We start from the raw sequence: 20,397 nt of genomic DNA on the forward strand, positions 1-20,397 counted from the left end.
GGCTATGAGGTCAACTCCTGCTGTGTCATTACAAGTTGAACTGGGGGAACTACCATTGAAACTAAGAATTAAACAGCTGATGCTTAACTATTGGGTGAAAATACAGGGTTGTGTAGGTGTAGAGAACATGGTTAGGAGGGCTATTGATCCTTGTTGGGAAAGTGATAATGAGACAAATGAAAGTGCTGCTTGGAAATTAGCTAGGTTAGCGAGAAAAGCAAATATTCATGGAAAAACCCTAGTTAAGACGTTTTTGTACCCGACCACTCCTTTCTGGATTTTTCCAACTGCACAAGTGGATTTGTATCTCCATAGAACAATAGAAGATAGAAAAGGGAAGGGAAACTGGGATGAGATAACAGCAGACAGATTAGACACAGTCCATGCTTCATTTATACCCATATATACAGATGGATCTAAAGACCCAAAAAAACAATGAGAACTGGTTATTCTTTCTGTATCCCTACATTGGACGAATATGTTGGGGTTAAGACGTCAAAGGATCTTTCAGTTTTTGCAGTTGAAATGTTGCCAATATCATATAGTTTACACTGGCTAGAACAGAACAGAATTGGGGATGGTATAATTTGTTCAGATTCATTGTCAGCTTTGATATCTCTGAAGTCATACTATTCTGAGAGCAGATCAGATATATTATATGAAATTTATGAGAGTTTGATCAGGTTGGCAAACTTGAAAATAAACATTAGATTTATGTGGGTCCCAGCACATAGGGGGGTGGAGGGAAATGAAATGGCTGACTTCCTGGCAAAAAGGGCATTGAAACAGGGAATAGAGATAGAAATTCCATTAGGTTGGACAGAATTTAGGGCAATTATTAGGAGGCGTATTATGGAAGAATGGCAGACACAATGGGAAAGGGAGAGGAAAGGTCGACATCTATTTAGTATTCAGGACAAAGTAGGGAGAGGTATGAATGTCAGAGTAATCACCAGAGATAGCTGCATAATATCACAGTTGAGGATGGGACACACTGGTTTTAATAATACATTGCATCTGATAGGGAAACATCCAACTGGTTTGTGTGAGTGCGGGAAAGGGGAAGAGTCGGTGGAGCATGTTCTATGTCAGTGTGAACTGTATAGGGAGGAAAGACGACAACTGGAAAGTAGGGTACGGATGATAGAGGGTGAGCAAATGACTTTAAAGAAGATTTTGGGAGGGGAGGAGAATTTAAATGGTGCAATTATAGGTTTTTTGAAAAGAACTAGGTTATTGAGGAGAATTTAGTTTTTTTTTTTTGTTTTTTTAAGTTAAATTTGGTTAGGTAATCCCCACTCTGACCCACACTCCAACACAGTAGGTGGCGGTAATGCACCTTCACGTTAGTGCCTCCCACCAATAAAATCACAAGAAGAAGAAGAAGATGGAGTAGCGATTTCAGATCGGGTAGCGACTTGAGTGTTCAGAAGAGGTTGGCGGTGTTTTTTCGTCTTCGTTTTGGTGAATGTCGGAGCCGCTGTGTCAAGAATGTCTTCCGTTCCGCCTCCTAAATGTTGTGTATTGAAGTTAGTAATGTTGAACTCCATTACCCAGCATGCATGTGTTACCCAGAATGCTTAGAGAACGGTCACGTGAGAGTGCGCTGAGCAGAGAGCTAGGAAGCGGTTGATAGCCATGCACTGTGTAGTACGTTGAAAGAGACTGTTAAATAAAAGGTCATAGAAACCCAGCGACTGACTTGGCTTACTTTAAGATAAGCAAGACAACACATGGTGTCAGAAGTGAGCAGCAAGATTAAAGAGAAAAATTCTTGTGAGTGAAAACATGCCGAGGAGCAACAGGCTGACAGCGAGTGCTACATCGAGTGATGGCTACGAGCAGCAGTGACAGTGAAGCGGGAGCCGAGGGAGAAATTGAACAAACAGAAGAAGATTTTGTTCCTGATTTGGTGAATAACGCACAGCAGCAGAGGACTGTGGATGCCCAAATACCCCGACTCGCCATGGATAAGCTAAGTCCGCCCACTTCCATGCAATTGACAGGCAATCTGGCTGATAACTGGAAACGTTTCAAGCAAAGATTTAACATTTATTTGGCAGCAAGTGGAGCAGGGAACGGTGATGAAAAACTTAAAGCTAATATCCTATTGCATGTTATTGGAGAAGATGCTTTGGATATATTTAACAGCTTTCAGCTGGATGAAGCTAACCTGACTCTGGCAGAATTAATGACAAAATTTGAAGAGTATTTTGTACCCACTCAGAATGTGACCTTTGAAAGGTACAAGTTTTTCACCCATGATCAAAAGCAAGGAATACCTTTTGATCAATACTTAGCAGAGCTTCACACATTAAGCAAAACATGTGAATTCGGGACTCTGAGAGACTCACTGGTGAGAGACAGGATTGTCTGCGGTACAGCGGATAATGGACTAAGAGAAAGACTGCTTAGAGAAACTGGACTTACATTAGATAAGTGTGTTTCTATGTGTCGAGCAGCAGAGACCACAAGAGCACAAGCAAAAGAGCTTCGGAGAGATGATACAACAGTACATGCAATACAGAAAGAAAGAAAGAAAAATAAAACATATCCTAAACAAGAGGAGAAACATGCAGGTTTTAAATGTGGCAAATGTGGAAACAGCCACAAGCCAAGATCATGCCCTGCATATGGAAAATCTTGCAACAACTGTGGGAAAAGCAACCATTATGCTAAATGTTGTAAAGCTCCCACAAGACAAAAAGGCCACACAGTTGATGAGGAAGAACAGGAAGACGAGTTCATTGTGGACATGGTGCATGTAGGCACAGCAGAAAAAGAAGAATGGATAGTACCACTTGAAGTGAACGAGACAATAATTCCATTCAAGATTGACACGGGTGCACAAATAAATCTGTTATCTATAGAGGATTACAAAACACTGACAGTGAAGAGCAAAATGAATCCAATAAAAACGAAGGTGACTGGCTACACAGGCGAACGCGTTCCTGTAAAAGGAGGCTGCATTGCAACATTTAAACATAAAAACCAGAAGATACGAGCACAACTACTCGTCGTGGATAAGAAGGTGCAACCAATTCTAGGGCTAAGCACGTCTGTAAAGCTGAACCTAGTTAAAAGAGTGTTTGTCGTGACATCACCAGAAGTGACAAATGATAATGACTCGCTCATGAAAGAGTACAAAGATTGCTTTGAAGGACTAGGATGTTTACCTGGAGAGCATAGAATATGCGTGGATAAAAGTGTCCCTCCTGTCGTGCATCCATGTAGGAAAGTTCCATTTGCGCTGCGAGAAAAACTGAAGGACGAGCTAGCACGCATGGAAAAACTTGAGGTCATCAAAAAGATAGATGAACCAACTGAATGGGTCAGCTCACTGGTAGTCATTCAAAAGAAAACAGGAGCTCTCAGAACGTGCCTAGACCCAAGAGACTTAAACAAAGCAATCAGAAGAGAACATTTCAAGTTGCCAACCAGGGAAGAAATCATGGCACGGTTTGCTGGAGCTAAGTGGTTCAGTAAATTAGATGCATCGTCAGGCTTTTGGCAGCTGAGGTTAGACGAAGAGAGCTCAAAACTCTGTACATTCAACACGCCCGAAGGCAGGTACAGGTTTCTTCGCCTACCATATGGAATTAGATCTGCGCCTGAAGTCTATCACAAGACTATACACATGATCTATGAACACATACCAGGAGTAGAGACCATGATGGATGACATCATTGTCTGGGGAACTACTCGAGAGGAACATGACAAAAGACTGAGACAAGTGTTGGACAAGACAAGAGAAGTAAATCTGAAACTAAATAAAGACAAATGTGAGTTTGGAGTGAAGACACTTACCTTTGTGGGAGATGTTGTTAGTGAACAGGGAGTGAAGCCAGACCCAAAAAAGACTTCAGCTATAAACAGTATGGAAAGACCAACCAACAAAGATGAAGTTAGGCGGTTCTTAGGGATGGTAACCTATCTCGCCAAGTTTGTCCCACAACTGGCAACCCTGACAACACCCCTTAGGAGTCTTCTTGAATAGAAAAATGAATGGATTTGGTCTCATGAACAAGAGCAAAGTTTTCGGAAACTGAAAGAGGTTTTGACACAAGAACCGGTGCTAAAGTTCTATGATCCAGAGAAGAGGACCAGAATTTCAGCGGATGCGTCACAGCATGGCTTGGGAGCAGTGCTGCTGCAGCAACATGATGAGCAGTGGCTACCTGTAGCCTACGCATCCAGAGCATTGACAGGTGCAGAGTCCAGGTATGCTCAAATAGAAAAAGAACTGTTAGCCAGCATGTACGCATGTGAGCGGTTTCATCAATATGTTTATGGCCAAACGTTTGAAGTGGAAACCGACCATAAACCATTGGTGTCAATCATGTCTAAAGCACTGAGTGATTGTCCAGTAAGGATACAGCGGATGTTAATCAGGCTGCAGAAATATGACGTGCACATGATGTACACAAAAGGAAAGTACATGTACACAGCAGACACTTTGTCTAGAGCAGTGGACAAAGATGAAAAAGAAGACAGCGGAAAAGGAGCAGAAATACAAGCATATGTGGACATGATTCTGACATCTCTGCCGGTAACTGCTGACCGAACAGAACAAATACGAACAGAGACAAATGCAGATGAAATCATGAAAGAACTGAAAAGAACAATACTCAAAGGATGGCCTGAAAACAAAAAAGAATGCCCTGGAAAAATACAAGATTTCTGGAACTGCAGAGCAGAGCTCACAGTGGTGGACGACATAGTTTTAAAAGGAAGCAAGTTTGTCATTCCAACCTCACTGCGCAAGCAGATGCTTCAAAAGATACATGAAGGTCACCTTGGGGAGGTCAAGTGTAAACGCAGAGCAAGGGATGTAATGTACTGGCCAAGAATCAACCAAGACATCAGCCAGACGACAGCTTCATGTGAACTTTGCTGCACTTACAGGCCGAAACAACAAGCAGAACCACTGATGTCTCACCCAGTTCCACACAGACCTTACTATAAGGTTGGGACTGATTTGTTTGACTGTAATGGTAAAAGTAACATGGTGGTAACAGACTACTTTTCGAACTATCCTGAAGTCGGAGCGCTGCAGTCAACATCAAGTAAAGCAGTGATTAGTTTCCTGAAGTGTGTGTTTGCCAGACACGGTGTTCCGTGTGAACTGTTTTCAGACAATGGACCGCAGTTTTCCAGCAGTGAGTTTGCTGACTTTGCTAAGGATTGGGGTTTTAGACACGTAACATCAAGTCCAAACTATCCAAAGTCCAATGGCTTAGCGGAAAGCTCAGTAAAGACAGTTAAGACTCTCCTGAAAAAAGCACAGGACAGAAATGACTTTCAAAAAAGTCTTCTGATTTACCGGAGTACACCTCTACAAAATGGATTGTCACCAGCTCAGATGCTGATGGGAAGGCGCATTCGCTCCAACCTACCAGTGCATGAAGACTTGTTGACCCCAAAGGCTGCACACAAAGTCAGGAAGGCCAAAGAAGAAATGAAGGTGAAGCAAAAGCGGCTGTATGATCGTAAGGCTAAACATCTGCCTTTCCTAAAGCCATGAGACAAGGTACGTCTTAGAGATGCTTCCACAGGAAACTGGAGACAACAAGGACGCGTGCAAGAGGAAGTGTGTCCACGGTCTTATAAGGTCCAGTTGGAGAGTGGACTGTCTCTGAGAAGAAACCGTGCGGATCTGCAGCTTCAGCCCATGGTAGAAAATACTGCAGTAACAGATACAAGCCTGCCGGACTCTGATGCATCTTTAAACCTAACAACAACAGAAGATCAAGAACACCCAAAAGAGAGTCTGACAGCAGGGTCTGCATCACCTAATAGATCGAAACTTTCAGATTCAACCAACTTTCTGGACGTGACAAGTTCGCTAAGACCTAAGAGACATGTTCAGCCACCAAAGAGGCTTATTGAGACTTGCTGAAAGTTTAAAAAAAAAAAAAAAAAAAAAAAAAAAGAGAGAATAAGAATGTTTGTATTTGAAAATGTTTTGTAGGAAACTGTTTACACATACTGTTGAGATGTTTACTATCTAGACTTGGTCTAAAGAGAAAAATGTCTTTCTTTAAAAGGAGGAAGATGTTGTGTATTGAAGTTAGTAATGTTGAACTCCATTACCCAGCATGCATGTGTTACCCAGAATGCTTAGAGAACGGTCACGTGAGAGTGCGCTGAGCAGAGAGCTAGGAAGCGGTTGATAGCCATGCACTGTGTAGTACGTTGAAAGAGACTGTTAAATAAAAGGTCATAGAAACCCAGCGACTGACTTGGCTTACTTTAAGATAAGCAAGACAACACATTAAAGACGTTATCAACAACATGGTCACTGATGCTGCTGAAAAAATCATCCGACACTTCGAAGAAAGCTGCGTTCAGTTTGAGGAGGAGCTCCATCGTCAGAGCAGACTGCTGGAAATCATCGCGGATCCACAGACGAGACATCAAACTCTACGTAAGTTCATTTCTACCGCAGGAACGCACAACTGTCAGGTTTGCTGGTGATTCATACATAACCATGTTCCCGTGAGTTTTCAGTGAGCTAAGCTAAATTTAATGCCAACAGCGAAGTTATAAAAAACATCAAAGAAAACAGTTGTTTCTTTAATAATTAAAGCGTTTATCATCCAGTAGTTACAGGCTGTGGTTTGATATCGTCTTCAACTGCTTTAGTTCTTTTTTTTCTTCAAAACTTTATTGAAGATGTATAGGATACAAAATCAAGTCAGTTTTTAAGTACACAGATAAAAAAAAGAGTAACAAAATGTGCCAGGGGAACATAAAGAGCAAAGGAGAAAAAAAAATTATAAACAAGAGCAGTAAAAGCAGTAAGTTGCTATTCTGTACATTTAAAAAATTCCAGGGTGTCAAAGGTTCTTAAATCTTTGGGGTTGGAAGAATATTTTATTGTTCTGATATATTGGCTTAACTCAATCATAAAAAGTTTGAATGAGGGTTTTTTTTTTCAGAAAATTTGCATTTATGAATATGGAATTTGGCTAGTATTAATAAAAGGTTAATTAAATAGTGTTCCCTTATTAGTGAATTATTAACATTATAAAAACCAAATAATATATCCTTGTATACCAAATCAAATTTTTTATAAATTTTACATCCAACAAAAGAGGTAAAGTCTTTCCAAAAAGTTGCTGTTAGGGGGCATTTCCAGAATAGAATAGATGTATAGTTGTTTCAGTGTCTATTTACAGAAGGAGCAGTTTTTATTAATGTCTATGTGTAGTGAGGATTTGGCTGGGTAGCATCTGTGAACAAGTTTAAAGCAAACATCCCGGGGTTTATTTGAAATAAAATATTTGGAGGACAAAGTCCAAACTTTCTTCCATTCAATATCTGGGGCAAATTTTCTCCAATAGTTGGTTACCTCATGCTGTTCTTAGATTCATATTTTAGCTTCCTGTGGGTCCCTTAGTGGGCGGAGACTTCTGATCTATTTTTCTTCAAAAAAAAAAGACAGTTTTGTAAATTTAAAACTGTCATTTTTGTCTGAATAGTAGATGGAGAAATAAAAGAAAAAGCCGATACCATGGAAAATGTTTTTTTGCGCTTTTAAGTGTATCATAATGTTTAATTTTGATCCATTCATGCTTTTCTGAGTATTCCTCTAAAAACCTATGGAAGCATGTGTCTCATATTATAAAATAAAAGTTAATACTGGAAATGCTTTTTCCTTTTTACAATAAAGCTGGGTGCGTTGACTCAAAAATAAAATGAAAACAATCAATCCGCCAAATGGGTTTTTCTTTTTCTTCCTCAACACCGCTCATTCTGTCACTTCATAAAAATGATATAGAAAATTGTTTTTGACATTTCATATTCATAAAGTTCTCTGGTAAATGTGTAGCAAAATTCAATTAGAAATATCTAATTATGTGACAGTTAAAATGGATTAATAGAAATGCTTTATTTTTATTTTCACAATGTAACTGCATCTATTGACAAAAACTAAAATTAAAAATCAATCCTGCTAAATGCTTTTTAATTTTCTTATTTAAAGGCGCTTTTTCTGTGACAAAAATGCAAAGAGGGGATTGCATTTTCGTTTTCTCACCCACTGCACAAAAGCTTTTGGATAAATATCAAACGCAAGAGAAATGTAACCCCCATTTCTCGGATGAATAATAAATCATATATCCCTAAGGTCTAGGTCCCCATCTTCTTCAAGGTATATGTGGGTATATAAGCAGCAGGAGTCGCGGTCGAGAAAGGCTCAAAGCGCTTACAATGTGTCCATTCACTCTTCATTCATACTCGGTGATGGTAGAGGCGTTGCTGCCAATTCGCACCTACGGCTCCTCTGACCATCACCGGGATCAATCATTCATGCACATTCATGCTGTAGGTCACATGTGTCAAACTCAAGGCCCGCGGGCCAAATGTGGCCCGCCATGTCTTTTTATGTGGCCCACGAGTAGGGCTGTGATGATGACCTCATCCCCGCATCACCACACTTTTTTTTGTTTTTTGTTTTTTGTTGAAAGTTCAGAATATGGTGCGTGATTGGAACTATAATAAACACATTAAACACGTTCATTTTTGCTGATAATTTACTTTTTCTGCTAGTCCTGTGTTCAGACTTTCCTTATTTCTTTCAGACTGTTCCCTTCTTCTCTCCCACCGCGCCTGTCACTCTCTCTTGTCGGCGCGTGCTCTCACTGCCTCTGCTGCACGTGGCACACGGCTCCCTTACACACACAGGCGCGCTTTCAGAAGTACACATCCTCATTCTACAGCAGAAGTTTCCGTCTCGTGAGGAAATACAACAAATTTACTGCGTTCTAATGATTAATTTTCATTGTATTCATTTCCATTACAAGCTGCGTGCGTTCTTAAGTGCGCGACACGGCTCCCCGCCGGAGGATTTTGTGTTGGGGGGTTTATTACTGTTCTCAGTCACTCTGAAACACCAAACATGAGCACGTTAGATTTTGATGAATATCACTACATGTTTTGTTTGGGAACTATTTTGTGCAGCGCAACGTTACGTGTCTGTATAAACAAAGGCGGAGCCTCCTCCCGCGCGTTCTTCATGGGTGTCAGGCTTCATGGCTACCAGAAAGGTGACAAAGTGTCTGCAGTCTGTTTATTACTGGGCAATAAATAATATTCTGAGAAGATGTCTGTACCAGAAAGCACAGGTGAAACCATGCTTCCAGAGCGGTGAAGCCAGTTCCAGAGCGGTCCACTGCAAGAGAATCAACACGCACCCCCAACACGTGTGCGCACCTTCCTCACACGACGCAGCATACTCACACAGTCACAGTCATTCTACAACACCTATAGAGTTAGTTCATTAGTTGGATAGGTAGTAGTTAGTTGTTACTGTTATTTGTTAAAAAAGAATACTACATTGTAATTGTATTTATGTCTGATGCGGCCGCCGGGGAGTGGTTCATCACCGCGGTGATAAAAAATCCGACACGTCACAGCTCTACCCGCTTGAGCATAAAAGTTTTTAATTTCTTAAAATAAAAATTGTTGTGCATTTATTCATATCTAGGGGGAATTGGACTTGAAATATCGGATTGGGCAACTAGACTTAAACACTGTCCATATAACCTAACCTGACAGAATCAAATGTAAAAGGATTGTTGCTAAAGTAACATGCAAACATATGTTTCTATGCAACTGTAATTGTCACTTTAAAAAGTTATAATCAATAAACAATGAGTTATTTAACATAAAGGAGTAGATACATTTATTTTTCATAACATTTAGTTACATGCATAAGTTATATCTGGCCCTTTGACGACAACCACTATGCTGATGTGGCCCTCGTTTAAAATGAGTTTGACACCCCTGCTGTAGGTAGTGGCGTCTTGCCCAAACCCTCACCATTGCTGGGCATTCCCCTCCGGGAATCGAACCCTGGTTTCCTCTCACCTTACCAACTGAGCTACCCAGCAGCTCGGGTTCCCGTTGGGAGCAGTGTTCAGGGGGTGTGTTTATCTCTTGGGGGTGGTAACCCTAGAGCTGTGACGGTGTCGAATTTTTCATCACCGCGGTGATGAACCACCAGGGGGCGCGATGTCGCGGTTAAAAAAGTGCGTAAAAAAAGTGCGGTGATGACCTCATCACCGCGGTGATGCGGTTATCGTCACAGCCCTAAGTAACCCTTCTGGTGGAAGTGATTGGCCAAAATTTGCATGTCAAATCCAGCAAAGCAGCGGGGCGGGACTTTCTTTTAGAGGCTTTAATAGAAAAGAGGCGGCGGCTGTAACGTGGATTCAAACGGTAAAGTGCAGTTTAAAGCCATATTATTACCCATAACACACTCCTCTACTTACAATACCAAAGCACTGGATTTTTTTCTGTATTTAACGTTAAAACATACCGGTAAAACATGCATGCTAGTGTGTGTTTTTAAAAAGGCAGCGGGAGCAAAACTAAGTTTATATTTTTTTTTTTTCTGTCATCAATCAGCATCCAAAAATCCATCAAAGTCCTCGTCTTCTGTATTTGAAATGAACAGCTGGGCTAAATTTCAATCAAACAGGCCAGGTTCCCTTTCATTTTTGTGTCTCTTTGCATTTCCAGGGTTTCCAAAACGACGACGTTCTGCATTATGCACAAATCTGCACCGTTGTACCGGGGTGTTGGAAGGGGGGGGGGGGGGGGGGGGGGGGGGCTCTCTCCCACTGTTATCATGCTGTTCTCTCCTAGGTCCTCTTTACCAAAGTCACACAACAACACATTAGGGCCGCTGTGTACATTTTGGAGAAAATTTAAGACTTTTAGGTGCCCCTTATGGTCGTGAAAGTGTGGTGTATATAGAAAATATGATCAAAGGCAGAGAGCCTCATGCAGCTCAAGAGCCGCCTGTCAGCCCCCCCTGCTCTAAAAAATGAAAGTTCCGCCCTGCTGCCTTGCCGGATTTGACATGCAAATTTCGACCAATCAAATCAACCAGAAAAGTTACCGCCCCCAAGTGACAAAAACGCCATCTAAAATCTTTGCGCAAACTCAGGCGAGCGCGCAAAGGGGAAGTGAGCGCGCAGGATCACCGCTCAGTTATGATTGCAGGCATGCAGTTGTAAAATGCGGGGTCGCTCAGTTAAAATTGCGCCTGCCCTGTTGTAAGGTTCGCTCACTCAGTTTAGAGGTAAGATCTTAAGCCCGAGCCCGAATCAGAACCCGACCCGGGCCGAAATTCGGGTCGGGGACTAAAATGACAATCATTACGTTCGGGTCGGGCCGGGCTCTCTCACTTTTCAATAAATATAGGTTTTGTTAGCAGCTTAGCTTGTCCCCCCTTGTTGCTGTGTTTCTTTGGTGTGACTGCGGTCATCAGGGAGGTGACGCAGCGACGGAAGGAGCCGTTGCCTTGGGGCGCTCAGGGATGACGCAGGCGCACGAGAGGAGAAATGTGCGGGAGAAGGAAGAAGGAGGGGCTGTTCTGCTGCATGTGTCCATTTGAATGAGAAGGTGATTGGAGACGTTGTGCTGTAACAGTTGATCCGACCAAAGAAAATAAACAGCAGGCCTGTTCCGGACCAAAGGTGTTCCGCTGAATTTGTTACCGATCATAACAGCGGTTTCCGACAACGGTCCGAAGCCTGACGCTGAAGATAACAGTTTATAAAAATGTAGACTAAAACAATGTGTGGATACTGTAGGAAAGAAATCTTCCGCTTTTCAGATCTTTCCATCCGTGCTTGTTCAGTAGTCAAGAGTCGTAAAGCAAACGAGGATTCAACCGGATTAAAAATACACGAAGTTTGTTGCCCTGACAATAGTTCTAACACAGATTTAAAGACATTGTTGCAGTTTTCTGAATTCTCAAGTTAAAAGACGCATAAGTTACATGCGATTTACTCATAGGCAGTCTTGAGAACAATAGAAAACTACCAAAACAGTCTTTTTAACATGTGTTTTGAAAGTCCTCCTCCGGAAACATGATGGCGGACGCATCTCCGCCCCTGGTCGCTCTGATTCGTCAGCAGATAGCCCGCCTGCTTTCTCTGGCTATTAGCTGGAGTATCAGCCTCTGGATTCGCTCCTCCCTGCCGTCGGACCAGATACGAGGGTGCACTCGGTTCACCGATGAAAAGAGTCCCCATCAGGTCAGAGTAAATCATTCCTGGATAACCTAAGGTTCTGTGAAGAAACTGGATTTTCTAGAAAGGACTGTATTAAATTTTAGTTCGTAACCCCGTCAGTTTCTTACACACAGAAATAATGAATAATGACTCAGAGACAAAACTTAGCTTTTGTGGAGGTTTTACTTCGTCCAAACACGAAGGGGACAGACATGAACATGGTACATTCAAAGTCCGAACCAACGAGCTCAGGGATGGGCTTTGGTATAAAAACCCTGCATTAGCATATTCAGAAGATGGTCTGAGGATCTTCGTGTGAAAATCACGCCCACAGGTTACTGGTGGAGAGGAGCTCCAAGGCTAAAGTGAAGATAAGTCTGAGGCCTGCTCAGCAGAAAACACATGCACAGAAAAGAGGGAGTATGGGAAGAAACTGTTAGAACAATAGCTTGGCTGTGCTTTCTTCAAATGTAATATAATTTTGAGATGACAATACATGCTCAGTGAATTAAGTTTAAACCATTAGTGTAATAAAAGTTAAAGGCAGTTTCTAACTATTCTTCACATACCCCTCTGTTTGTCATATCAAAATTATATATGGAAAGTCAGCAGAACTCCTGTCATCATCAACCATATACCATTTCACGAAGATTTTCAGTATAGGCAGCATATTGGCTCTGCATCGAAAACAAAAATGTAGAGGTACAGGTAAATACAAAAGAAAACATTAAAGCAACGTGAATAAATGAGCACATCAGAGGTGGTAGGTGATACATGAGTGTTGATGTGAAAACCTCCAGGGCTAGACTTATACCATCTGTGAAACATTCAGTGAGCGATCAGGGAGGGCAAAACTCATCAACGACTCTGTGCCCCTCAGCAGCCACCACTAAGGGTACGCATGCATCACCAGTCCAAACCTCGGCACAATTTCATTAATTAAAGTTACATAGAACAAGAAACAAATTAAGAAATAAATAAAAAAATCAAATCAAACAAAAGAAAAACAATAAAATAAATCTGTAAAGACCAGTTTCAACCACGAGCGGATGCGAACCAGGTTAATTGTAGGCATAGTGCTGATAGAGTCGGCCTGACAGCGATCATTCCTTTGACACATGGAATCAAACAGGTGACGAATAGAAAAAAGAAAAACAACACACAGGACCGGAGTGACTAGTTTTATCAGTACACTCCACCAGAAGTAAACTAATAAATTGGGGACCCAGACCAGTAGGCGTCAGTCATCTGAGAAGAAATTTGTGATTTAAGGGCCTTGACCTCACTGATGATGTGAGTGAGATCTCCAGAGGAAGAGGGAATAAAAGTTGAAGATGAAACCACGAGCAACAGCTGGACCCATGTTAGCTGGTTCGAAGCTCACTGTAGCTGGAAGAGAGGAGCGCTAGAGGAAACACTCCAGGGAGTGCCCCTCGCCAGGAGTAGTGTCACACTGCGGCGGCTCCGTTGTTGGACTTCAACCAGGGATGTGTCTCAAAATGTCAGTCTCATAGGCTCTCAGCAATTTATAGTGGCTTACGTGAATCCAGGAGGGTCGTACAGCAATTCGTACTGCGGTTGGCATGGTGAGGAGAACCTTGAAGGGTCCTGTCCACCTCGGGTGTGACCAATCAGTCCGTTGAATGGCCTTCGAGTAAAGCAGGTCACCAACAGAGGCCTTCTGGTCGGGATGCAGAGTCTGTGGGGAGGAGAGAGCTGGAGGCAGACTCAATGCGTTCCTTTGTTCTCACAGCTTTCTTCAAACAATCATGTAAATCATCAATGGTTTTATTAGAGCCAGGCATGAAAGTAGAAAAAAAAAATCAGGAAAAAAAAAAAAAAATAAATAAATATAAAAAAATAAAAATTGTGAAAAAACACATTGAAAGTGAAACAGACAAGAACTGCGTCTCATTTTAACAGCACTATGAGCGTTAGGTCGTAAATAAATAAATCATACACGGACACAGTAAAACGGTAAAAACAGGCACGTTGACTAATGGGAAAGTTTGAACGGAAGGGAGTAGAGCACACTGCATGTGATTCTGGAGAATTCGCACAAGAGAATCACAGGTGACATTGTTTCAACTATCAGCCGCACAAGCAGCTGCAGCTTACAGCGAGTGAGTAAAGGTGGGGGGCTGATCAGATAAGGTGGTGAGGTCCAGGGAGGGAAATAATTTTTGCTAGAAACAGAAACTAAATGTCCCAAAATTTTAACTTGTGCTTGGGCCAGCTGGAGTTTAGTTTTACCACACTTATTGCCCTGAGAGTTGAAACTTAGAAAGATTAGCAGACATGTCCTTTAAAAAAAAAAAAAAAAGTAAGGCGAGTTAGTGAACCAGAGATCCTCAGGAATGCTTTTAAGGGGTCAATCCTGATTTACAAGCAGAAATGCAGGGACCTGATTAGTGGGGTCAGAAGGCTGCAATCAAACTTTTTATGAGCAGGGAAAAGTGAACTAAAAAAAGGGAAGGCTGCACCCGCCATTTGAGTCTGATCATGTTTATACAAGTGGGAGGTCTGTCCTGCACAAACTGATCCACGTCTGCTTTGTAAGAAATGATACTTTCTATAGCTTTTTTCTGAACATCTACCCTAGTCCATGTCCTAAACACTAAAATACACAGTAAAACACGTCCTATCATTTTTTCGGAGAGTAGAGAAAGCTGTTATATTCTGCTTACAACGGAGAAATCACCCCTCCTTTCTGCAAGTTTTCATCCGCCTGTCTGCAGGCTCGGGCACGCGCACTCTGATCTGTGAAGCTGTTCCCCCCTCCTTCTACTCTGTCCTGCACTTTGATCTGCTTAACTTTCTATGAAATCCATAATCTTTAACCCATTTATCCAAATACTAGATTAATGTCTGATCCTGACTTTCCACATACTTCCAAACTTTATGAAAAGTTTTCTGGACCTGATCAATGTGCTTTCTTACTGTCTTTGTTAGATTTTACGAATGAGTCCCACCCATCTTTTTGAGGTTTTTGATCGACGATCAGCTACAACGTTCTCAATTTCAATCACAAACCAGAGTTCCCACCCAAATAACCCTTTTTATGGATTCTCCAGCGCTGAAACTAATCAGCAGAAAAAGCTTGGAGAATCAGAAAAGAAACCTAATTATTTGTCAACTGAGTCACTATTTTGTTTTAGAACGATGCATTAATCAAAGCGAGCACACACCACAGGGGCTGTCGAAAAAAGGGCAAACTCAGACACAGACAGAGAGACATAAAAGCGTTACACACACACATTTTCCCCGGAGCTCCGTTTCGTCTCAAAAATCATGCTCAGCCATCCCAAGGCTCTATTTCTTCGGCTTCACTCGCCGCGGCTGCACCTACAATTATGCCTACACTTCCGGCCTACACTGACGTCCCTACACTTCTTCTCCTTCCCTGGAGGACTTATTTCCCTACACTTGTGCCTACACTTCCATCCCTAAACTACCATTCCTCCGCGGAAGGAAGGCGGCTACAATGACGGTCTCGCGAACCGAACCACACTTGTCCCGTCTGCGCAAGATGACTCGTGCACGCGCAGCACCTTGCCTGCAAGCGGTGCTCTGTTCAGCGTGCTCGCGCAGCGGACTGCAGCCGTTTCTCTATTCTTCCCCCAACATTGATGCACGCACACACAAAGACACAGACACAGTCAACATAAGGCCCTAACAAGTAAAGAGAGGACAGACTTTCTGTGTGGCGTACTCACTTCAAGCAATGAACCTCGTTATTTGATGAGGGTCCGACGACGCCGAGGGCACAACTGGATCCAAGGGCGAGGGCCGATGGTTCAATGCTGAGGCCGTGGTCTCAGACCGCGCGGTTTTCAGGAAAACCCCCCCCCAGGGGTTCCAGCGATGTCCAAGGCGCGCGCCGGCCGGCCTCGAAGGACCAAATGTGAAGAAACTGGATTTTCTAGAAAGGACTGTATTAAATTTTAGTTCGTAACCCCGTCAGTTTCTTACACACAGAAATAATGAATAATGACTCAGAGACAAAACTTAGCTTTTGTGGAGGTTTTACTTCGTCCAAACACGAAGGGGACAGACATGAACATGGTACATTCAAAGTCCGAACCAACGAGCTCAGGGATGGGCTTTGGTATAAAAACCCTGCATTAGCATATTCAGAAGATGGTCTGAGGATCTTCGTGTGAAAATCACGCCCACAGGTTACTGGTGGAGAGGAGCTCCAAGACTAAAGTGAAGATAAGTCTGAGGCCTGCTCAGCAGAAAACACATGCACAGAAAAGAGGGAGTATGGGAAGAAACTGTTAGAACAATAGCTTGGCTGTGCTTTCTTCAAATGTAATATAATTTTGAGATGACAATACATGCTCAGTGAATTAAGTTTAAACCATTAGTGTAATAAAAGTTAAAGGCAGTTTCTAACTATTCTTCACAGGTTCCATTACCGGCATCCACGGCGGAGGTCAGCTCCAACCTCCACATGAGAACACGAATCTGAACACTTTCCCAAGGATAAGATCTTCAACCCAAATGGTAGAAATGTAGTCCATGGCATATTTATTGCGTCTCTGCAAAACTCCCATATTAGCACAAAGAACGTCCTATTTCTTTCACAGGGCTTTGCAAGGGGAGGTTTGCTGCTGCAACCATAAAGCATAAAGGAAGGTCACAGGATAATAAATCTTGAGAGTTCAAAATGAGTTCACTTCACACTAAAGATTAAGCTGCAACCTAATAAAGTATAATATATGAAAACATACATTTCTACAATACTAAACTAAGGAATACTTGCTATAAAATAAATAATTTGGTTAAAAAAGAGATGGCGCTGTAAGGTAATTGCCATATAACTACTACTAAACAGGAAGCGCAGCTGCAGTATTTCTCCGCGTAATTAAGCGAGTGCGCATCAAGATCTCTCTTTCACTCTCTTTGTCTGGCCTCTTATTCTGAGTTCCAGCGTTATTTTGTTGTGCAAATGCATTTTTCATGATCATAAAAATATGTAAATTATTTTAACCTTAAGAAATCTTGCGTTTTTTAGCCAAAAATACTATAGGATAAATTGAAGTTTCGGGTTTGCTTCGAGCTCGTGCCTGCAAATGTAGTTAATTGGTCGGGTTCGGGCTGGGAGTCTCGGGTGCTTCAAGTTTTTAAGTTTAGCACTGTTTCCTCCCAACTGGTACAAACCCCTGTGGGTTTTCCGGCTGCTGGGAAGGCACTGGGGTGCTAACTGGGTTAGCCCTGGCAGCGGGGCCTGCGCTACGAGTAACGACCTAGCTAGCCGGCTTAGCTTCCACTGTGTGGAGCCGCGCCTCCAACTGTTCTAGCCTGGCCTCCAAGTATAACACAAGACTAAACTTAACACTTCTTTTTATTTCACAGGACGCCATAGAAGACTTTTGAAGGGGAAAAAAATACAGTTTAAATAAAAACTTTCATATTCATAAAATGTTTTGTTTTGTAGCTTTGGACACATCACATCTTCTTTTAACCACTTTGTATAATCTAACATTTCACTTGTTCTTAGTGAAAAAAACAAGGATCACTCTGAATTTTCAGTCTCTGGGTTATTTGGGCAGATAAAGATTTTAGTCTGTTGCTTCCATTTGATGCTGATGAGCATGCATTAATGAACAAAATCATATCATGCTATCTTTAATTTGTCCTTAAACGTACCTGAACAAGTGATTGTGAATCTTTGTCTCTGCAGTTCTCCCCCACTATTTTCTGAGGAAGCAAGAGAGGAACTCCAGTTTGAAGCTGGAGAACTCAGAAGCTCCACAGACTAAAGGGCAGCAGGAGGAGCTCTGCAGCAGCCAGGACGTCGAGCAGCTGGATCTGAATCAGGAGACAGATATCTTGATCCTTACTCCTACTTATGAGAAAAATGAAGATCTGAACTGTCAGCATCGCCTAACTCAGAGCTTAAATGTAACTGATGATCAGAATGGAGAAGGAAACCAGCATGGTAAAGAAAAGAAAAAGACTCAAATGAAAAAACTTTGCAGAACAAAAAGGGTAAAAGAGCATTGTTGTGAAGAATGTGAAAAAAGTTTTACTACAGCTTACCAATTAAGACGTCACATGAGAATCCACACAGGAGAAAATCTTTTTTCGTGTGAAGAATGTGGTAGATGTTTTACACATTCAGGCAGTTTATCCGTTCACATGAAAATCCACACAGGAGAAAAGCCTTTTTCCTGTAAAGAATGTGGTAGAAGTTTCTCTCGAGTAGACAGCCTAATTAGTCACATGAGAATCCACACAGGAGAAAAGCCCTTTTCCTGTAAAGAATGTGGTAAATGTTTCACTCTTTCATGCAGCTTAACGGATCACATGAGAATCCACACAGGAGAAAAGCCCTTTCCCTGTAAAGAATGTGGTAGAAGTTTTAGACGTTCAAGCAAACTATCAGTTCACATGAGAATCCACACAGGAGAAAAGCCTTTTACCTGTGAAGAATGTGGTAGAAGTTTTTCTCATGCAAACAGTCTTACTACTCACATGAGAATCCATACAGGAGAAAAGCCTTTTTCATGTGAAGAATGTGGTAGAAGTTTCTCTCAAGCAACCAGCCTAACTAGTCATATGAGAATCCATACAGGAGAAAAGCCTTTTTCCTGTGAAGAATGCGGTAGAAGTTTTTCTCATGCAAACAGCCTAACTTATCACATGAGAATCCACACAGAAGTAAACCTTTCCCTGTTAGATTGATGTTGAAATTTCAATAGATCATAATGTCCAATATGACATTAAAATTCAAAGAAACATGATCATTTTTTTCCCCAAAACTTGATTTTCCATAAAGAAAAGACATGCAATAATAGCAGCAGGTTTTCATAGACAGTGTTCTGTTTCTGTTAATAACCCGTCTAGTTTAGATCATTTTGTAGTTCTTTCAAATGTTCATTGTTTTGAAATGCCTTAAATTTGCAATTTTTGATTTGTTCATCTTATTTACTGTATTGAAGAGCTGGACAGCCCGTGTTTGACATCACCCTTAGAAAATGGCTTGTTTCTTGCTCCATCCAAAGTTAAGTTAGTTGCCATTTTTTCCAGTTATAGATGCTGCCATTTGGAGCAACAGGATGTTAGTAACCGCTGATTAGTCAGAGTAACACAGTTTTCGTTTCTGTTGAGAAGATTGATTTACAATGGTCTACAGCCTACTAGGAAATATAAGTCACGGAGTACAAAAAAAGCATGAAAAATTAGAATACAAAAAATCAGCAAATCAGAGTGGAACAGAAAGGTGAACTGCTTTACAGCGAGGAACCATTGTTCATTATATTCAGTGTTTGAAAGGAAATTGACTTCATGAACCATGTTTATCTTATTTTCCGGACTATAAGTCGCCCTTTTTTTCATAGTTTGGCAAGGGGTGCGACTTATACTCCGCAGCGACTTATATTAGAAATAAATTGAAATAAATACATTGTTAACCCTCCTGTTATGTTCATTTGTGAGGAACAGAGATGATGTTCCTAGCTAAATTTGATCTATGAGGTATGTTAAGTGTTAAGAGTACGTTAAGTGACTCAGAGAATCAGAAAACCTTTTTTTTACAGTAAGATCTTGAAGGCTAACAACATAATATTCTATTTTCCAATGATTTCATAGATTCAGAAAATGCAATAAAAATGACAACTGTTTCTACAAAAACAGGATGAAAACAGAGTATTAGTTGGCCAATGATGCTTCATGAAAGGAATAAACTAATATGAGAATTACTGTGAAATTATGAAAAACAGTCTGCTACAATTGTGTCATATGAGTTTGTGAAAGTTATTATTTCTTGGTCTCAGATTTTGTCAAATAAATTTCCCTTCAAAATGCCACTTACAGTCCAGTGCGACTTATCTGTGTTTTTTTCTACTTTATAATGCATTTTTGGGCTGGTGCGACTTATACTCCGGAGCGACTTATAGTCCGGAAAATACGGTATATAACAAAGCTTTTATTTGAATATTGCCAAAAGAGCAGATGTGTTTTATTTTGAAAGCTAGTTTTTTTGTACAAACATGCTCCTACCATGAAAAGTACGAAGATAAATGTATTTTACAAGATGTAATTTTATTATTAAAGACTTGAACACCAACAAACCCTACTTTATTCAGTGATGAAAGTCTTCCGGGAATTCCCGGAAATCCGGGTTTTTGAGCAAACCGAACGTACTTTCCGGGAAATAAAGACCTGATCTCTACGGACAAATCGCTTTCCGGATCAAAAAATGGTCTGAAATCAGCTAATTTTAGCTTTATTTTCTATATTTCTCCGCAGATCGCTTCCTCTATGGTCGTGGCCATCTCTCGTCTTCCCGGCCTAATTGACCAATGACGGGACGTTTTAGTTGCTTTCGGATGCGTCGACGGGTCTGATTGGCTCTGTC

The 20,397-nt window shown here is 41.4% G+C and overlaps 1 protein-coding gene across 1 annotated transcript; it reads left to right on the forward strand.

Moving 5' to 3' along the window:
• The first annotated feature begins 732 nt into the window (after positions 1-732).
• LOC111946709 (uncharacterized) lies at positions 733-19,844 on the forward strand. The gene is made up of 2 exons (XM_023950488.2): positions 733-6,427; positions 17,719-19,844. The coding sequence occupies exons 1-2, from the start codon at positions 6,295-6,297 to the stop codon at positions 18,720-18,722; spliced, it is 1,137 nt and encodes a 378-aa protein (XP_023806256.1). The 5' UTR covers positions 733-6,294; the 3' UTR covers positions 18,723-19,844.
• The last annotated feature ends 553 nt before the right edge of the window (positions 19,845-20,397 follow it).

Source organism: Oryzias latipes, chromosome 21, assembly GCF_053564925.1.
Source record: "Oryzias latipes strain Hd-rR chromosome 21, Olatipes_Hd-rR_3.1".
NCBI lineage: Eukaryota > Metazoa > Chordata > Actinopteri > Beloniformes > Adrianichthyidae > Oryzias > Oryzias latipes.

Bases quoted from the DNA above. Each gene is read 5' to 3' on its own strand.
- LOC111946709 (XM_023950488.2), top strand. From the start codon at position 6,295: ATGGTCACTGATGCTGCTGAAAAAATCATCCGACACTTCGAAGAAAGC. The intron at 6,428-17,718 runs GTAAGTTCATTT...TTGTCTCTGCAG, and splicing joins GACGAGACATCAAACTCTAC to TTCTCCCCCACTATTTTCTG.